Source organism: Muscardinus avellanarius, assembly GCF_963383645.1.
Source record: "Muscardinus avellanarius genome assembly, chromosome: 3".
Taxonomy (NCBI): domain Eukaryota; kingdom Metazoa; phylum Chordata; class Mammalia; order Rodentia; family Gliridae; genus Muscardinus; species Muscardinus avellanarius.
Window position 1 is genome coordinate 39,179,928 of NC_137788.1, and position 18,833 is coordinate 39,198,760.

Genomic DNA, 18,833 nt, shown 5'->3' on the forward strand with positions numbered 1-18,833 from the left:
AAAAGAATGAAAGGAGGAAGCCGGGCGTGGTGGCGCACGCTTGTAATCCCCGCACTTGGGAGGCAGAGACAGGAGGATCACGGCAGGTTTGAAGCAGGCCACGTGCGTTGGCTTAGGAGACCCTGTTTCCAAATAAAAATGTAAAAATAGGTCTGGGAGTGAAGCCCGGAGGTAGAAAGGCTTCCAGGAACCCCAGTACCACCAAAAACAAAACAAAACAAAACAAAACAAAAAAAAACGAATGGGAGGAAATGAGGGCAGGAAGATAATCTGTATTTATGGCAGGTCTTTTTAGAATGTTTGACTTAATTTTTTTATTTTTTTATTTTTTATTTACTTTTTTTTTTTTTTTTTTTGGTCCTGGGGACGGAACCCAGGGCCCGTACCTCCGGGCTATGCCCCCATCTTATTTTATATTTTATTTGGAAACAGGATCTCACTAAGTTGCTGAGAGCCTCATAGCTGAGAGCCAGCTGAGGCTGGCTTCTAACCTGTGTGATCCTCCTGTCTTAGCCTCCCAAACTCTGGGATTAAAAGTGTGCGCCACCACGCCCAGTTTGGCTTAATTCTTTTAAACAATGGGTAGCCATCAGAAGGTGGTTTGTTTTTGTTTTTGTTTTTGTTTTTTTTGAGGTACCAGGGATAGAACCCAGGGGCATTGTACCTCAAGCTTCATCTCCAGCCCTAATTTTTTAAATTTTTAAAATTTTTTAGTCTCACCCAGTTGTGAAGGGCCTTGCTAAGTAGCTGAGGCTATCTGCGAACCCCAATCCTCTGGTCTCTGCCTCCTGAATTCTGGGATTACAAGTGTGCCCCACTGTACCTGGCTTAGAAGTTTTAAGAAAGGAAATGATAGGACCACATTATTTTAGTTATATCACTAGTAGCTCTGTAAAGAATGTTGTGAAGAAAGATGAGAAGTGGGACTTGTGTCTCATCAGGAGTTACTGATTCTAAACATTTAGACTTTATAAGTGTGTGTGTGTGTGTGTGTGTGTGTGTGTGTGTGTAGAACCCAGGGGTATTCTTCCTCCAAGTTATACCCCTAGGTCTTTTTATTTTTTATTTTATTTTTACGGTACTGGGGATGGAACCCAGGAGTATTCTACCTCTGAGCTATACTCCCAACCCTATTTTTATTCTTCATTTTGAAATAGGGTCTCACTGAGTTGCAAAGTACCTCACTAAGTAGTTGAGGTTGTCCACGAACCGTGATCCTCATGTCTCACCCTCCCAAATGTTGGGATTACAAGTATGCACCACAATGGCTAGCTTTATTTTTTGTTTTGAAGTAGTCTCTCTAGGTTTCTGAGAATCTTGCTAAGTTGCAGAGGCTGATCTTGAACCTGTAATATTCCTGCTTCAGCCTCCCAAGTACTGGAAGTACAGGCCTGTACCAACATGCCAAGCTTATAAGCAACTTTGATGTATCTTTCAATAATTTTAAGGCAGTCAGTAAACCTAGACTGAGTTCATAGAATTTGGTAAGAGCAGTACAGATTATTTGCCTTTTGAATCCTTAGGGCAAGACCTGTTTAGGAGAATTTGTCCACACCACTCATGATGTACTGAGTTGCAAGAAACCAAATAGGCTGGGCAGGATCAGAAAACTTAACTCCTAGATTGCTATTTGGTTGGTTGTCAGGGAGATTGGTATGTTGTGAATATTACAGAGAACTGAAAATAGTCAATTCATTTCAGCATTCTACTTGCAGTTCTCAGCACCACCAAGATGTTTGGAGCTAAGAATTACAAAAAAAAAAAAAAAAAAAAAAGATTATAAGCTCGCGCCCTCTCCTCTCCTCTCCTCTCCTCTCCTTTCCCCACCCCTCTCTCTGACTGCTTCTCCTTTCAACCCCCCTGCCTGAATAAATCTCTTGGCTATTAAAAAAAAAGAATTACAGATTATAAAATGGATAAAGAAGCCGGGCATGGTGGCGCATGCTTGTAATCCCTGCGCTTGGGAGGTGGAGATAGGAGGATCGCGCAGGTTCAAAGCCAGCCGCGCTGGCTTAAGAGACCCTGTTTCCAAATAAAAAAGTGTACAAAATAGGTCTGGGAGTGTAGCCCGGAGGTAGTAGGGCTTTCAGGAATCCCAGTACCACCAAAAAAAAAAAAAAAAAAAAAAAGGGATAAAGAAAGCGAGGTGTGATGGAAGATGCTTGTAATCCCTGTACTTGGGAGGCTGAGACAGGAGGATCTCAGGTTTGAGGACAGCCTCAGTAAGTAGTGAGATCCTCATCAATCTAGTGAGACCCTGTTTCAAAGTAAAAATAAAATAGGTCTGGGGGTATAGCCTGGAGATAGAAGGCCCTGGGCTGACACACACACACACACAAAAAAAAAAAAAAAAAAAAAAAAAAAGAAAGAAAAAGAAAAAAAGGATAAAGAAGAACCTCAGTTTATATCAATAAGATTTTATCCACTTGACATCATTGCAGTAGTGTTTTGTCATTCATTATCAGTCAAGAATTACATGTGTGTTTTCTGACCCTTGTGTTTGAAGGTAAGCAGCTGCTCCCTTTGTCCAGCAGTGTACACAGTAGTGTGGGACAAGCAACTTGGCAGTCTTCAGGAGAAGCATCTAACCTGGTTCGTATGAGAAACCAGTCCCTTGGACAGTCTGCACCTTCTCTTACTGCTGGCTTGGTAAGTGTTTAGTTGTTTACTTTTGGAACAAATCCTTGATCCTCAGTTGTCATGACCACATGTGTTATTTCCTTTTTTTTTTTTTTTTTTTTTTTTTTAAGGATTTAGGTGATTTCCCATAGTGAAATATAGAATAAGATTGGAATTTTTTCTTTTTTTTTGCAGGCTTGGGGATGGAACCCAGGGGCATTTGATCTTGAGCTACACCCCCTGCCCTGTATTTTATTCTTTATTTTGAAACAGGGTCTCACTAAGTTGCAGAGGGCCTGACTAAGTAGCTGAGGCCGTTCGCGAACCACGATCCTCCGGTCTCAGCCTCCCGAATGCTGGGATTACAAGTGTGCACCACCACACCCAGCTAAATTGGAATTTAATTGAATGTATATATATTTTTTTGGGTATATGTGTAGTACTAGGGATTGAATCCAGGGATGTTCCACCTCTGTGCTACACACTACTCACCCTATTTTATTTTATTTTATTTTTGTGGTATTGGGGATTGAACCCAGAGGCATTCTACTTCTTAGCTATACCCCCAGACCTATTTTATTTTTTATTTAAAGTGGCTGAGGCTAGCTGGGCGTGGTGGTGCACGCTTGTAATCCTGGCATTTGGGAAGCTGAGACTGGAGGATCGCAGTTCGTGGCCATCCTCAGCTACTTAGTGAGGCCCCTTGCAACTCAGTGAGACCCTGTCTCAAAATAAAGAATGAAAAATAGGGCTGGGGCTGTAGCTTGAAGGTAGAATGCCCCTGGTTCCATCGCCAATACCACAAAAAAAAATTTATTAAAAAAAAAAAAATAAAGTAGCTGAGGCTGTCTACGAACCATGATACTCCTGTCTCAGTCTCTCAAATGCTGAGATTATAAGGAATAATGACAAAAACAATTTTTTATGTGTTTAAACCAATGCAGATTTCTTTTTCTTTTCCTATTTTGTTTTTTTTTTTTGGTACTGAGGTTTTAACCCAAGTGTACCTCTAAGCCACAGCCCCTACTTCCCAGTCCTATTCTATATTTTATTTTATTTTTTGCGGTAGTGGGGGATGGAATCCTGGGGCATTCTACCTCTGAGCTATACCCCCCGCCCCAGCCCTATTTTTGTTCTTTGTTTTGAAACAGGGTCTCACTGAGTTGCAGAGGGCCTCATTAAGTAGCTGAGGCTGCCTGCGAACCGTGGTCCTCATGTCTCAGTCTCCCAAATGCTGGGATTAAAAGTATACACCACCATGCTTGGCTATATTTTATTTTGAAATGGTCTTGCTGGTTGCTGAGAGTCTAGCTAGGTCACTAAGACTGTCCTTAAACCTATGATTCTTGGCTCTCACCCGCCGAAGTACTGGGATCACAAGGTGTGTGTTCTTACTCTTTTTTTTTTTTTTTTTTTTTGGTGGTAGTGGGGATGGAACCCTGGGGCTTTCTACTTCTGGGCTATACTCCCAAACCTATTTTATATTTTATTTGGAAACAGGGTCTTACTAAGTTGCTGAGAGCCTCACTAAGTAGCTGAGGCTGGCTTCCAATCTGCGTGATCCTCCTGTCTCAGCTTCCCGAGTACTGGGATTACAAGTGTGTGCCACCACACCTGGCTTCTCTTACTATTTTTGATCTCTGGTGTCCTAAGTTTGTCGATACAGAACTCTCAGATGCAGAGTGCTGACTGTATTTCAGAATGCTGGCTGTGTTAATAATAATAATATCATTAGTAGTAGTAGTAGTTTATGCGTTTGTGGTACTTGGGATTGAACCCAGGTATATTCTGTCTCTGAGCTACACTCTCATACCTTTTTATTTTGAAAGAGTTTCACTAAATTATTGATGTACTGGCTTCGAACTTGTAATCTTGTTTCAGTCTTCCAAGTACTGGGATTACATGCATGCACCAAGATGCTTGGCACATGCATCTTGGTATAGAACCCAGGGGCCTTTGGGGTATACCCTCAGTCTTGTTTTTACTTTTTTTTTTTTTTTTTTTTTTGGTGGTACTGGGGTTCCTGGAAGCCCTTCTACCTCCGGGCTACACTCCCAGACCTATTTTTGCATTTTTATTTGGAAACAGGGTCTCCTAAGCCAGCGCGCGGGGCTAGCTTCGAACCTGCGCGATCCTCCTGTCTCTGCCTCCCAAGCGCGGGGATTACAAGCGTGCGCCACCACGCCCGGCATGTTTTTACTTTTTATTTGGAAACAGTCTAAACTAAATTGCTGAGGCTGGCTTTGAACTATAATCCTCTTGTTTCAGCCTCTTAAGTACTGGGATTATATTTGTGTACCACCATGCCTGACTTTTTTTTTTTTTGTATAGCCTATGATGTAATTTATATGTAGGTTTCTGACATTTTTAGATCTTTAGTGTCTCTAGCATTTGCTATTTGAACATTTGTTTGCCTTGCATCTTGTTCATGTACTAGGTAGTTAGGCTTTTGGTGACTTAATTTATGCTGAACATGTACAGGCTTTTTTTTTAATATTCCCTAAATAATATAGTGTAACAGGTATTTACGTAGCATTTACATTGTAGTAGGTATTATAAATAATCTAGAGATGATTTAAGGTATACTGAAGAATGTCCTTGGGTATGTGCAAATACTATGCCATTTTATATAAGGGATTAAAAAAAGGAATTCCTCAGATTTTGGTACATGGTGGAGAGATTTCAGAAATCAAGTCCTCTTGGATAGCAAGGGGAAACTTATTTTCTCTCAGGGACCTGCCTTTTATATTCTCAGATGCTTTTCTTTCCTGAGATATTTCTTTCTTTCCATCTCAGGCTAGTTCCTTCCTTTTCACTAAACTGACCCCAGCTTTCCAATTGGATATTTATGTTTGGTGACACACTTGCTAGTTATTATTGATGTTCTTTGTCTGCTTTGACTATCTCATATTGAAATATACTTTGTTTCCCTATTTCTTATATTGCATATGATATGCCTTTTTGGTAACATATTTTTATTTTACTATATATTTTTTTGCAGTACTGGGGATTGAACCCAGGGGCATTCTACCTCAGAGCTACATCCCTGGCCCTATTTTTTATCCTTTATTTTGAAACAGGGTCTCACTGAGTTGCAAAGGGCCTCACTAAGTAAGTAGCTGAGATCTTCCGTGAACCACATTCCTTGCGTCTCAGCCTCCAAAATTCTGGGATTGCAAGCGTGTGCCACCACACCCGGTCTGTGTTTAAATTTTTTTTTTTAATTTAAATTTTTATTTTTTATTGGTGCAATGTATTCATACATCATAATGGAATGGTACAAAGAAAATACTTTTGTAGACATACATGCACACATCACTCAGTTAGCCCCTACCTGATCCCCACCCCGTTCCCTCCCCATCTCTCCTTCCCATGCTTGACTTAGTGGTTGACATCTAGTTTTATAGCAATTTATCCAATATTAACGATGATAATCTCACAAAACAGTTTAATTTGTCTGATACCAAGCTTTTGATGACTAAAAGATAACAGTTCAATATTTCTTTTTGCTTTCTTTCTTACCAGAGAATATTTTTATCTTTTCTTTCTTTTTTTTTTTTTTTAGGTGAAGCTATCATACATTTATTTATTTAATTTTCAGAAAAAATCTATCCTGATATGGAATATGGACTCTAGATACCCAAAACAATCTCGAAGAAGAACAAAGCTAGAAGATGTATATTTTCTGATTTCAAACCATATAAAGCTACAATAATTGAAACAGTGTAGTACTGTTCTAAAGGCAGATATATAAACTATTGGAGTTAAATAAAAGCCTAGAGATACATTCTTCCATATATTGTCAAGTTATTTTTGACAAGGTTTCCACGAACATTTGGTGAAGGAAATAATAATCTTTTAACTAAATATTATTGAAAAATAACAATTACATGAAAAAGAATAAAATTGGACCCTTACCTAACACATATACAAATATTAACTCAAAATAGATAAAAGACCTAAATATAAATCTTAATACTATAAACTTTTAGAAGAAAATCTGGGTCATAAAACCTCACAACATTGAAATTGGCAGTGAGTTCTTGGATATGATTTCAATGGCACAGGCAACAGAAGAGTATACAAACTCCCTAAAAAATAAAAAAAAATTGTATATCCAAAGACAATGTAAACAGAGTTAAAAGTTACTGATAGAATGGGATAAAATATTTCCAAATGCTATATCTGAAGGTATATTAATATTCCAGCTAGAAATCCTAAAAATAGCAACAATAAAAGCAAACAATACAATTTAGAGATAGGTAAAAGACTAACATAAATAATGAATCTCTACAGATAACCAATCTTAGTTGTCTGTTGGATGAAAAATCTTGTTTCGGACTTCCGGGAAGATGGCGACCGAGAAAAGCAGGGCTTAAGAGTCCCGCTAACAACCAATCTCCATTACCACAAAAAGAGCGCCTTTCATAGCCAGAAAACACCATCACCAGAAAAACAAAAAAAACCACCAGGCTCCAGAGAGAAAGCGGACTGAGAACAGAGCGCAGGGCCACAGAGGAGACACACGCGCCCGAGGACGCGGCAGCAGCGCCATACTGCCGGCGGCAGCGGCGAACTCAACGGACGGCTACAGAAAGCCAGGTGAGCCGCTGCGGAACAGCCAGGCAGGATCTTTCGGCGCAGACAGCATTTAAAGCTCCCAGTGGCTGAGCTCAGCACACGCTGCAGGGATTCAGAGTGGAAATCAAAACCAGAGAAGAAAAAATACGCCAGCCTCACGGCCGAGGGCGTGGCAGAGGCGCCATATTGCCACCGGCGGCGGCAGCAGCAGTGAATTCACCGAGTCCAGTACAGCTACATCTGCGTACTCAAGAACAGTGAGTCAAATTGCGGGCCACAGAGGAGAAATCGCAGTATTGGGCCTCCTGGGACTTGACCCAGTGAGGGAGTGGTGGTGGCAGAGATATCACACCATAGGAGAACGTGCAACCTGGCACCCCCCATAGTTTAAAGCAGCCTCTATCGACTCCCTGGGTCGGAGACTCTGTGATACAACCCAGTAAAGGAGTAGTGGGGTCTGAGATAATACAGACTCGAGATCCAGAGCACCTTAAGTGAAGCCATAGTGACCCAAGGGAAGAACCCAGAGAAGGCACAAACCTCCGAAATCATGGGAAAGAGGAATAACACTGGAGTAATGAATGTGCACAACCCCACAACATCAGAACCTGATAAAACAGAAAATCAGAGATTTCTAGAAGATCAAATCAGGAAAATAACTGTAGAAATAATAGAGGTGCTTCGAAAAGAACTCAGAGAGAGCCAAAAAGAGATAAAGGATGCAATTAATGAAGTAAAGGCCTCAATTCAAAGCACAAACAACCGATTAGACCACATGGGGAACAGAATCTCGCTCTTAGAAGATGAGCAATCCAAAAATGCCGGGCGTGGTGGCGCACGCTTGTAATCCCCGCGCTTGGGAGGCAGAGACAGGAGGATCGCGCAGGTTCGAAGCTAGCCACGCGCGCTGGCTTACGAGACCCTGTTTCCAAATAAAAATGTAAAAATAGGTCTGGGAGTGTAGCCCGGAGATAGAAGGGCTTCCAGGAACCCCAGTACCACCAAAAAAAAAAAAAAAACAAAAATGAATGCATAGTTTCTAATCTAGAAAAAAATATCCAACAGCAGGAATCTGACATTGAAGAAATATGGGCCCATCTTAAGAGAGCTAACCTAAGAATAATTGGAATAGAGGAGGGAAAAGAAAGTGATACCAAAGGGATCAACAATCTCTTCAAGGAAGTAATAGCAGAAAATTTTCCAAATATAGAGCAAGAGGTTGATACACAGATCCAGGAAACTTATAGAACTCCCTTTAGACAGGATCGGAGAAGAGGATTCCCACGCCATATAATTGTCAAAATGACCAATGTGGAAGCCAAGCAGAGAATCTTAAAGGAAACAAAAACAAAGGGCCAACTGACATTCAGAGGCAAACCAATTAGAATCACTCCAGACTTCCCAAACCAAGTCATGAGAGCCAGAAGGGCTTGGAGTAACATATTCCAAACTCTGAAAGAAAACAACTTCCAGCCAAAAATTTCCTATCCAGCAAAACTTTGTATCAAATTAGATGGAGAAATAAGAAGCTTCCATGACAAACAGAAACTGAAGGAATTTATGTCTTCAAAACCAGCGCTAGAGAAAATACTCAAAGAGATTAACTACAAAGAAGAAATAGGTAACACTCACCAGAACCAGAGAAACAAGAGTTTCCATCCAACAGACAACTAAGATTGGTTATCTGTGGAGATTCATTATTTATGTTAGTCTTTTACCTATCTCTAAGTTGTATTGTTTGCCTTTATTGTTGTTAATTTTTAGGATTTCTAGTTGGAATATTAATATACCTTCAGATATAGCATTTGGAAATATTTTATCCAATTCTATTAGTAACTTTTAACTCTGTTTACATGTCTTTGGATATACAATATTTTCTTTTATTTTTTAGGGAGTTTGTATATTCTTCTGTTGCCTGTGCCATTGAAATCATATCCAAGAAATCACTGCCAATTTCAATGTTGTGAGGTTTTATGACCCAGATTTTCTCCTAAAAGTTTATAGTCTTAAGATTTATATTTAGGTCTTTTATCTAGTTTGAGTTAATACTTGTATATGGGATTATGTAAAGGTCCAATTTTATTCTTTTCCATGTAATTATTATTTTTCAACAATATTTAGTTAAAAGATTATTATTTCCACCACCAAATGTTCGTGGAAACCTTGTCAAAAATAACTTGACAATATAGGGAAGAATTTAGCTCTAGGCTTGTATTTAACTCCAATGGTCTATATATCTGCCTTTAGAACAGTATTACACTTTTTCAATTATTGTAGCTTTATATGGTTTGAAATCAGAAAATATATATCTGCTAGCTTTGTTCTTTTTCAAGATCATTTTGGGTATCTAGAATTCATATTCCATATTAGGATAGATTTTTTTCTGAAAAATAAATATATAAATATATGATAGTTTCACCTAAAAAAACAGAAAAAAATATGCTCTAGTAAAAAAAAAAGCAAAAAGAAATATTGAAATGCTATCTTTAAATCATCAAACGCTTGGTATCAGACAAATGAAACTGTTATGTGAGATTATCATTTTTAATTTTGGATAAATTGCTATAATACTAGATGTCAACCACTAAGCCAAGCATGGGAAGGAGGGATGGGGAGAGAATGGGGTGGGGATCGGGTGGGGGCTGACTGGGCGATGTGTGCATGTATGTCTACAAAAGTTTGTATCCCACTATGATGTATGAATACAGTGCACCAATAAAATAAAATTAAAAAAATATATATAAAATAGGTCTGGGAGTGTAGCCCGGAGGAAGGAGGGCTTCCAGGAACCCCAGTACCACCAAAAAAAAAAAAAAAAAAAAAAAAAAAATCTTGTTTCTCTGGTTCTGGTGTGTGTTACCTATTTCTTCTTTGTAGTTAATCTCTTGAGTATTTTCTGTAGCGCTGGTTTTGAAGACATAAATTCCTTCAGTTTCTGTTTGTCGTGGAAGCTTCTTATTTCCCCATCTAATTTGATAGAAAGTTTTGCTGGGTAGGAAATTTTTGGCTGGAAGTTGTTTTCTTTCAGAGTTTGGAATATGTTACTCCAAGGCCTTCTGGCTCTCATGACTTGGTTTGGGAAATCTGGAGTGATTCTAATTGGTTTGCCTCTGAATGTCACTTGGCCCTTTGTTTTTGTTTCCTTTAAGATTCTCTGCTTGGCTTCCACATTGGTCATTTTGACAATTATGTGGCGTGGGGATCCTCTTCTCTGATCCTCTCTAACGGGGTTTCTATAAGTTTCCTGGACCTGTGTATCAACCTCTTGCTCTATGTTTGGAAAATTTTCTGCTATTATTTCCTTGTAAAGATTGTTAATCCCTTTGGTTTCACCTTCTTTTCTCTCCTCTCTTCCAATTAATCTTAGGTTAGCTCTCTTAAAATGGGCCCATATTTCTTCAATGTCAGATTCCTGCTGTCGGATTTTTTTTTTCTAAATTAGAAACCATGCGTTCATTTTTTGAATGATCATCTTCTAGGAGCGAGATTCTATTTTCCATGTGGTCTAATCAGTTGTTTGTACTTTGAATTGAGGTCTTTACTTCATTAATTGCATCCTTTATCTCTTTTTGGCTCTCTCTGAATTCTTTTCGAAACACCTCTATTATTTCTACAGTTATTTTCCTGATTTGATCTTCTAGAAATCTCTGAATTTCTGTTTTATCAGGTTCTGATATTGTGGGGTTGTGGGCATTCATTGCTCCATTGTTATTCCTCTTTCCCATGATTTCGGAAGTTTGTGCCTTCTCTGGGTTCTTCCCTTGGGTCACTAAGACTTCACTTAAGGTGCTCCGGATCTCGAGTCTGTGGTATCTCAGTCACCACTACTCCTTTTCTGGGTTGTATCGCAGAGTCTCAGACCCAGGGAGTCAGTCGAGGCTGCTTTAGACCATGGGGGGTGCCAGGTTGGGCATTCTCCTATGGTGTAATATCTCTGCCACCACCACTCCCCCACTGGGTCAAGTCCCTGGGAGTACAGTACTGGGATTTCTCCTCTAGGGGCCGCAATTTGACTCACTGTTGAGTGTGCAGATGGAGCTGTCGTGGACTCGGTGAATTTGCTGCTGCTGCCGCCGGTAGCAATATGGCGCTGCTGCCACGCCCTCGGCCGTGAGGCTGGCGTATTTCTTCTCTGTTTTTGAACTCCATTCTGAGTCCCTGCAGGGTGCGCTGAGCCCAGCCCCTGGGAGCTTTAAGCTGTTCCCTGCGCCGAGAAAGCTGCCGAATCCCACCCGGCTGTTCCGCAGCGGCTCACCTCGGCTCGCTGTCCTCCGCTCCTCTCTGGAGTTTGGTGGGCTGTTGAGTGCGTTGGTCTGGTGCCGTCCGGTGAACTCGCTGCTGCCGCCAGCAGTAAGGTGCTGCTGCCACGTTCTTGGGCGTGAGGCCGGCGTATCTCCTCTCTGATTTCTGGGCTTCGTTATGAGTTCCCTTCCTCTCTGGAGCCTGGTGCTGCAAGGCAAAATGGTGCCTGCCGCTTCACGCCGTGGCTCCGGCTGCAGCACTGTGGTCTGGCTTCTGGTGTCTCGTTTTTCCAGCCCTCTTTTCTCTGTCCCTTAAAATCACATCTTTTGTTTCTCTGCTGATGGTGTTTTCTGGCTATGAAAGGCGCCGATTCTGTGGTAATAGAGATTGGTTGTTAGCGGGGCTCGTAAGCCCCGTTTTGCTCCGTTGCCATCTTCCCGGAAGTCCTGTGTTTAAATGTTTGAAAACCAGCAAACTTTTGCTTTGCTATACATCTTACATTCCCACCAACTAAATAGGAGAGTTCCAATTTCATTACATCTTTGTCAGTAATTCATTTCTTTTTTTTTTTTTTGGTGGGTCTGGAGATGGAACCCAGGGGCATTTGACCTCCAAGCTATACTCCCTGCTCTATTTTTTATTCTTTACTCCCTGCCCTATTTTTTATTCTTTATTTTTGAAACCGGGTCTCACTGAGTTGCAGAGGGCCTCACTAAGTAGCTGAGGTTGTCCGCGAACCACGATCCTCCAGTCTCAGCCTCCCAAATGCTGGGATTACAAGTGTGCCACCACAAGTGTGTGCCACCACGCCCGGCTCTTTTTTTTTTATTTATTATAACCATCCGAGTGGGTAGTAAAAGTCTTGTCTAGTTGTGGCTTTATTATTAAATATGTGTGTGTGTATTTGCATGGGTGCATGTGTGTATGTATGTATGTGTGGTACTGGAGTGTGAATACAGGGACATTTTATCTCTGACTATATATCCCAGCCTTATTTTGTTTAAATTAATTAATTAATTTATTGTGTTACTGGGGATTGAATCCAGGGGCATTCTACCTCTGACCTATACCCCAACCCTATTTTTTTATTCCTTATTTTGAAACAGGGTCTCAGCCTTGTGTGGTGGTGCATACTTGTAATCCCAGTACTTGGTAGGCTGAGACAGGAGGAACTGGGGTCTAGGCCAGCCTCAGCTACTTAGTGAGGTCCTCAGAAACTTAGTGAGACCGTGTTTCAAAGTAAAGAATAAAAAATTGGCCTGGGTTGTAGCTCAGAGGTAGAGTGCCCCTGAATTTAAGCCAGGCGTGGTGTCGCACACTTATATTTACAGCATTCAGGAGGCTGAGACCTGAGGATCGCAGTTTGCGGACAGCCTCAGCTACTTAGGCCCTCTGCAACTAAGTGAGGCCCAGTTTCAAAATAAGGAATAAAAAAAAAAAAATTAGGGCAGGGAATGTAGCTTGGAGGTTGAATGGCCCAGACTTGCAAACAAACAAACAAACAAACAAAAAAAAGAAGAATGGCCCTGGATTCAGTCCCCAGACCACACACACACATACCCCAAAAAAGGAAACAAGGTCCCACTAAATTGCAGAAGATCTAAGTAGCTTAGGCTGACTCTGAACTTGTGTTCCTCCTGTTTCAGCCTCCCATGGCCTTATTTTTATTTTGAAACAGGATCTTGCTAAGTTGCTGAGGCTGGCCCCAAACCTGCAATCCCGCCTCAGCCACCCAGGTACTGAGATTACAGGTGTGCACCACTGTACCCTCCCCCCCTTGATCTTCTTTTAAATATGTTTTTTGGCAATTTATGTCTCTCTTTTGAAGAATGTATATTCTAGCTGGACATGGTGGCGCATGTTTGTAATCCCAGCATTTGGGAGGCTAAGACCTGAGGATTGAGGTTTTCAGACAACCTCAGCTACTTAGTGAGGCCCTCTGCAACTCAGTGAGACCTGGTTTCAAAATAAAGAATTAAAAAATAGGGCAGGGGCTGTAGCTCAGAGATTGTATGTCCCTGGGTTCCATCTCCAAACCCGCAAGAAAAAAAAGAATGTATATTCAAATCCTTTGCCCCCTTTTAAGAATTGTGTTGTGTTTTTGTTGTTGAGTTTTAAGAGTTCTTTGTATATTCTGGATACTAGGCCTTTATCAGATGTATGATTTACAAATTTTTTTTTCCATTCTGCATGTTGTCTTTTTATTTTATTTTATTTTATTTTATTTTTTTGCGGGTCTGGGGATGGAACTCACGGGCATTTGACCTCCGAGCTACACTCCCTGCCCTATTTTTATTTTTTATTTTGAAACAGAGTTTCACTAAGTTGCAGAGGGCCTCACTAAGTAGCCGAGGCTGTCCGCGAACCGCAATCCTCTGGTCTCAGCCTTCCAAATGCTGGGATTTCAAGTGTAGTGTGCGCCACCAAGCCCGGCTTGTCTTTTTACTTTTTAAATAATGTTCTTTGATGCATATAATTTTTTTTTTTTTGGTGGTGCTGGGAATTGAGCCCAGGGGCATTCTACCACCAAGCTACACCCTCAGTCCTATTTTTTAATCTTTATTTTGAAACAGGGTCTCACTGTGTTCCAGAGGACCTTACTAAGTAGCTTGAGGCTGGCCGCGAACTGCAGTCCTCCTGTCTCAGCCTCCCAAATACTGGGATTATAAGCATGTGTCACCACGCCCACTTTGCATACAATTTTAATTTTAATTTTTTTGATACAGGACATGGAACTTGGGCATTTTACCTCTGAGCCACACCCCTAGTCCGATTTTATTCTTTTAACTTGAAACAAGGTCTTACTAAATTGCTGAAGCTGGCTGCGAATCTGTGATCTTCCTGTCTCAGCCTTGCAAGTTATGGGATTACAAGCACGCACCAAATATACCCAGCTCAATTTCAGTTTTTTTTTTTTGTGTGTGGGTCTGAGGATGAAACCCAGGGCCATTCAACCTTTGAGCTATACCCCCTGCACTATTTTGTTATTCTTTATTTTGAAACAGGGTCTCACTAAGTTGCAGAGGGCCTCACTAAGTAGCTGAGGTTATCCGCAAACCACAATTCTCCATTCTTAGCCTCCCGAATGCTGGGATTACAAATGTGCACCACCACACTTGGCTAATTTTAGTTTTTATAAAGTTTAATTTATCTAATTTTTGTGTTGCTTATGCATTTGGTGATGGATTTAAGAATCCATTTCCAAATCTAAACCTAAGGATTAATCCACATTTTCTTCTTTGAGTTTTTTGTTTTTTGTTTTGGTGGTCCTGGAGTTGTAACTGAGGGGCTTTTCTACCTCCAGGCTATACTCCCAGATCTATTTTATACTTTATTTGGAAACAGGGTCTCACTAAGTTGCTAAGAGTCTCACTAAATAGCTGAGGCTTACTTTGAACCTGTGTGATCCTCTTGTCTCAGCTTCCCAAGCTCTGGAATTACGAGCGTGCGCCACCACGCCCAGCTTTTGAGTTTTATGTTTTTTGTTCTTCTGTTTATTTTATTCTTGCACTTTGAGTCAGTTTTTGTATATGACATGAACTAGGGGGCCCATCTTCATTTTTTTTGGCTTCTGGATATATCCTTGTTAAATATTATTTTAACAGTTAGAAGTAGATGTTCAGAGTAAAAGAGATCTGTTGAGGGCTGTAGATACTATCTGAGAGCTGTGGTCCAGGACACCATATAAGGGAGGGTAGAAAAAGTAAAAGAATATGGGGGGGGCATGACTGTTTACATGTGAAAGGATGAATAGTATCAGGAATAATCCAATTTAGGAGTTTAAATAAAGTATGAGCTTTAGAATTAGTAACTTGAAAATTGTTCTTTCCACTCTTGGTTTTTCTTTTTGTTAATAGGAATTTGTTTATAATGCCACCTAGTGTCCTCCCAAGGTATAACAATAATGTTTTATAACAAATTTGGGCGATTTCCTAAGATTTGAACAGCATATTAATAATAGTCTAACTTACTCTCAAAAGCATCCTTCTAGTTGGGTGTGGTGGTACACACCTGTAATCCTAGTACTTGTGAGGCTGAGGCAGTAATATAGCAAGTTCAAGGGCAGTTTCAACAATTTAGTAAGACCCTCAGCAACTTGGCAAGGGACATATTATTATTGTTTTAATAAAACAGAAGTGGGTGTATAACTTGGAGATAGAAGTCTCCTGGATAATAGCCCCAGTATCCCCCCTACCTCCCAGAAAAGCATCCTTTCTTTCTTTCCCTCCAGGTGTTGTGTCAGGCAAGTGCACTACCATTGAGCCTGAGCATTCTTTCTCAGAAGATGAAAGAACCAGACTATTATTTTGCCTGAGTAAATTTGGATCTGTGTATTTTCTTGAACTGTTAAACATTTTTATCATTTGTGATGATTTGTAAGAATTTAAAGAATATCAGTGTAAAAGTAGGGGCCTCTATATTTTCTAAAGAATATCAAAAGTAAATTTGTTGTCTAATTGATGTCTTAGTCTACTTTGTGTTACAATAACAGAATAACAGAATACCAGATACCAGGTAATTTATAAAAAGTAGAAGTTTTACTTTTCATAATTCTGAGGCAGGGAAGTCTCAGGTCAAGGCACTGGCATATGGGGTGGCCTTCTCTTCATGCAAGCCCTTTTAATAGAAGTATTAATCCATTTAATTGTTTATTTTTTGGTTTTGTGGTGCTGGGGATTGAACCCAGATGATTCTTCCTCCAAGTTACACCCCCAGCCTGATTTTTTATTCTTTATGTTGGAGACATTGAGTTAACTAGTAAAGGAGGTAGAAAGTTAAGTGGAGGACTTAGGACTCAATTTTTAGGTAGTGAAGAGCTAATTAGGATTAGCAAAGTGGTAGAGAATGACTACCTACTGTTGGAGATTGGGTGAAGGGACTCTCCCTTCCAACCCCCCAGCCCTAGTACCAAGGATCAAACCATGGACACTCAATTGACTTAACCTCCTTGTCCTTTTTTTTATTTTTATTTTTATTTTGCTAAGTTGGCCGTGCTGGCCTCAAACTTGGTGACACTCCTGCCTCCATCCCGAATGGCTAGATCACAGGCATGTGCCACCACACCAGGTAGAAAGAATCTTTTATATAGAGATGATAGCCAGAGTTAAAGGGTACAGTGCAGATAGGATAAATAAGAAGGGGTCTTGGAGATCAGTGTATGTTAATTTCTCAGAGTAAGTTTTGAATGAATGAAATGTCTTTGCCTGGGATCTTTACTCTGTGTACATTTTTGCTTTCCTTGTATCGCTCTTTATCCATTTTATTTACTCTAATATTATCCTTTTTTTTTTTTTTTAGTACTGGGGATGGAACCCAGTATTCTACCTCCAAGCTATACCCCCAGCTCCATTTTTTTATTCTTTATTTTTCTTTCTTTCTTTCTTTGTTTATTTTTTTGTGGTACTGGAGATGGGACGCAGGGACATTCTACCTCCAGGCGACACCCCCAGCCCTATTTTTTATTCTTTATTTTGAAAAAGGGTCTCACTGTAGCTGAGGCTGGCTGTGAACCGCGATCCTCCTGTTTCAGCCTCCCGAATGCTGGGATTACAAGCATGTGCCATCACGCCTGGCCTGTCTTTTTTCTTAGTTTATTTATGAAATGTATTTTAGATTATTTTCTCAAACTAAACATATAATAATATTCTGCTTAAAAACCTCTAAGGTTAAGCTTATTAATCACAAAACTTGATAGATCTCAGAGTGGTTCTTTTGACCATAAAACAAGAACACGGGAGTGAGAGTAGATCTAGAGAGTGTAAAAAGAGCTCTAAGTTTTTAGTATCTTATATGCTGTACAAATGGTTGGCCAGTAAATCATTGTGTTTTGAGCTCAGTATGAAATGGTAATTAGAGGTATGAATGTGGATGTGTTCACTTGAGGGAGAGCATGGAAGAACTTAAAAATAAGACAGTCTTTGAATGCACCCAAAAGAATAAGAGATGGTGTTTGTGCTTTAGCAAAATGCAGGCATTCAGGAGGAAGGGAGGTAATGTAATAGTGGTAAGCAAAAGATGTTGTACAGGAGGGGGGAAACTGCTTCAATAACTATCCTATTACTGTGTCATTCAATACGAATCGGCTTTGCTCTTTTTTTTTTCCTTTTTTCTTTTTTCTTTTGGTGGTACTGGGGTTCCTGGAAATCCTTCTACCTCCGGGCTACACTCCCAGACCCATTTTTATATTTTTATTTGGAAACAGGGTCTCTTAAGCCAGCACTGGCTTTGAACCTGCGCGGTCCTCCTGTCTCCACCTCCCAAGCGCGGGGATTACAAGCGTGTGCCACCACACCCGGTGAAGCTTTGCTCTTATAAGCAGTGTAGTCAATTTGTGGAGTGTCTTACGTTGATATTTTTATTATTTTTGTGATACTGAGGATTGAACCCAGGGGCATTCTACCGCCAAGCTACATCCCCAACCCTATTTTATTTCTTATTCAGAAACAGGGTCTGACTAGTTTGCTGAAAACCTTGGTAAGTTGCTGATGATGGCTTTTTTTTTTCTTCTTCTCGGTACTGGGGGGTGGGGGGACAACCCAGGGGCATTTCACTTCCGAGTTACACCCCTAGCCCTGTTTTTTATTCTTTATTTTGAAACTGGGTCTCTCTGAGTTGCAAGGGGCCTCACTAAGTAGCTGAGGTTGGCCGTGAACTGCGATCCTCCGGTCTTAGCCTCCCAAATTCTGGGATTACTGATGCTGACTTTGAACCTGTGATCCTCCTGTGTCAGCCTCCCAAGTACTGGGATTAATAAGTGCGCCACCACACTCTGCTTCGTTGCTTTTTTTTTTTTTTTTTTTTTTTTTTGGTACTGAGGGTGAAACCCAAGGGCTTTTCTGCCTCTGGGCTATACTCCCAGACCTATTTTATATTTTATTTGGAAACAGGGTGTCACTAAGTTGCAGAGAGCCTTACTAAGTAGCTGAGACCTGAAGGATCTCGGTTTGTGGACAGCCTCAGCTACTTAGTGAGGCCCTCTGCAACTCATTGAGACCCGGTTTCAAAATAAAGAATAAAAAATAGGGCAGTGGGTATAGCTCAGAGGTCAAATGCCCCTGGGTTCCATCCCCAGACCTGCAAAAAAAACCCAAACAAAAATGCATTTGATGCCGGGCGTGGTGGCGCACGCTTGTAATCCCCGCGCTTGGGAGGCAGAAACAGGAGGATCGCGCAGGTTCGAAGCCAGCCCCGCGCGCTGGTTTAGGAGACCCTGTTTCCAAATAAAAATGTAAAAATAGGTCTGGGAGTGTAGCCCGGAGGTACAAGGGCTTCCAGGAACCCCAGTACCACCAAAAAAAAAAAAAAAAAAAAAAATGCATTTGATTTCTCTGTATTATAATGTTTTGCAGCCCAGTTAACTTTATTACTTCTAGTAGCTTTTTTTTTTTGTT

General features: G+C 40.6%; 1 protein-coding gene across 3 annotated transcripts in view; it reads left to right on the forward strand.

Moving 5' to 3' along the window:
* Positions 1-18,833, forward strand: part of MAST2 (microtubule associated serine/threonine kinase 2) — a gene marked incomplete at both ends in the record, with an annotated part of 181,261 nt that overhangs the window by 23,484 nt on the left and 138,944 nt on the right. For all 3 annotated transcript variants that reach the window (XM_080690730.1, XM_080690731.1, XM_080690732.1), the window contains one exon: positions 2,507-2,649. In XM_080690730.1, the coding sequence (XP_080546856.1) occupies positions 2,507-2,649 (143 nt within the window). The remainder of the gene's footprint in view (positions 1-2,506; positions 2,650-18,833) is intronic.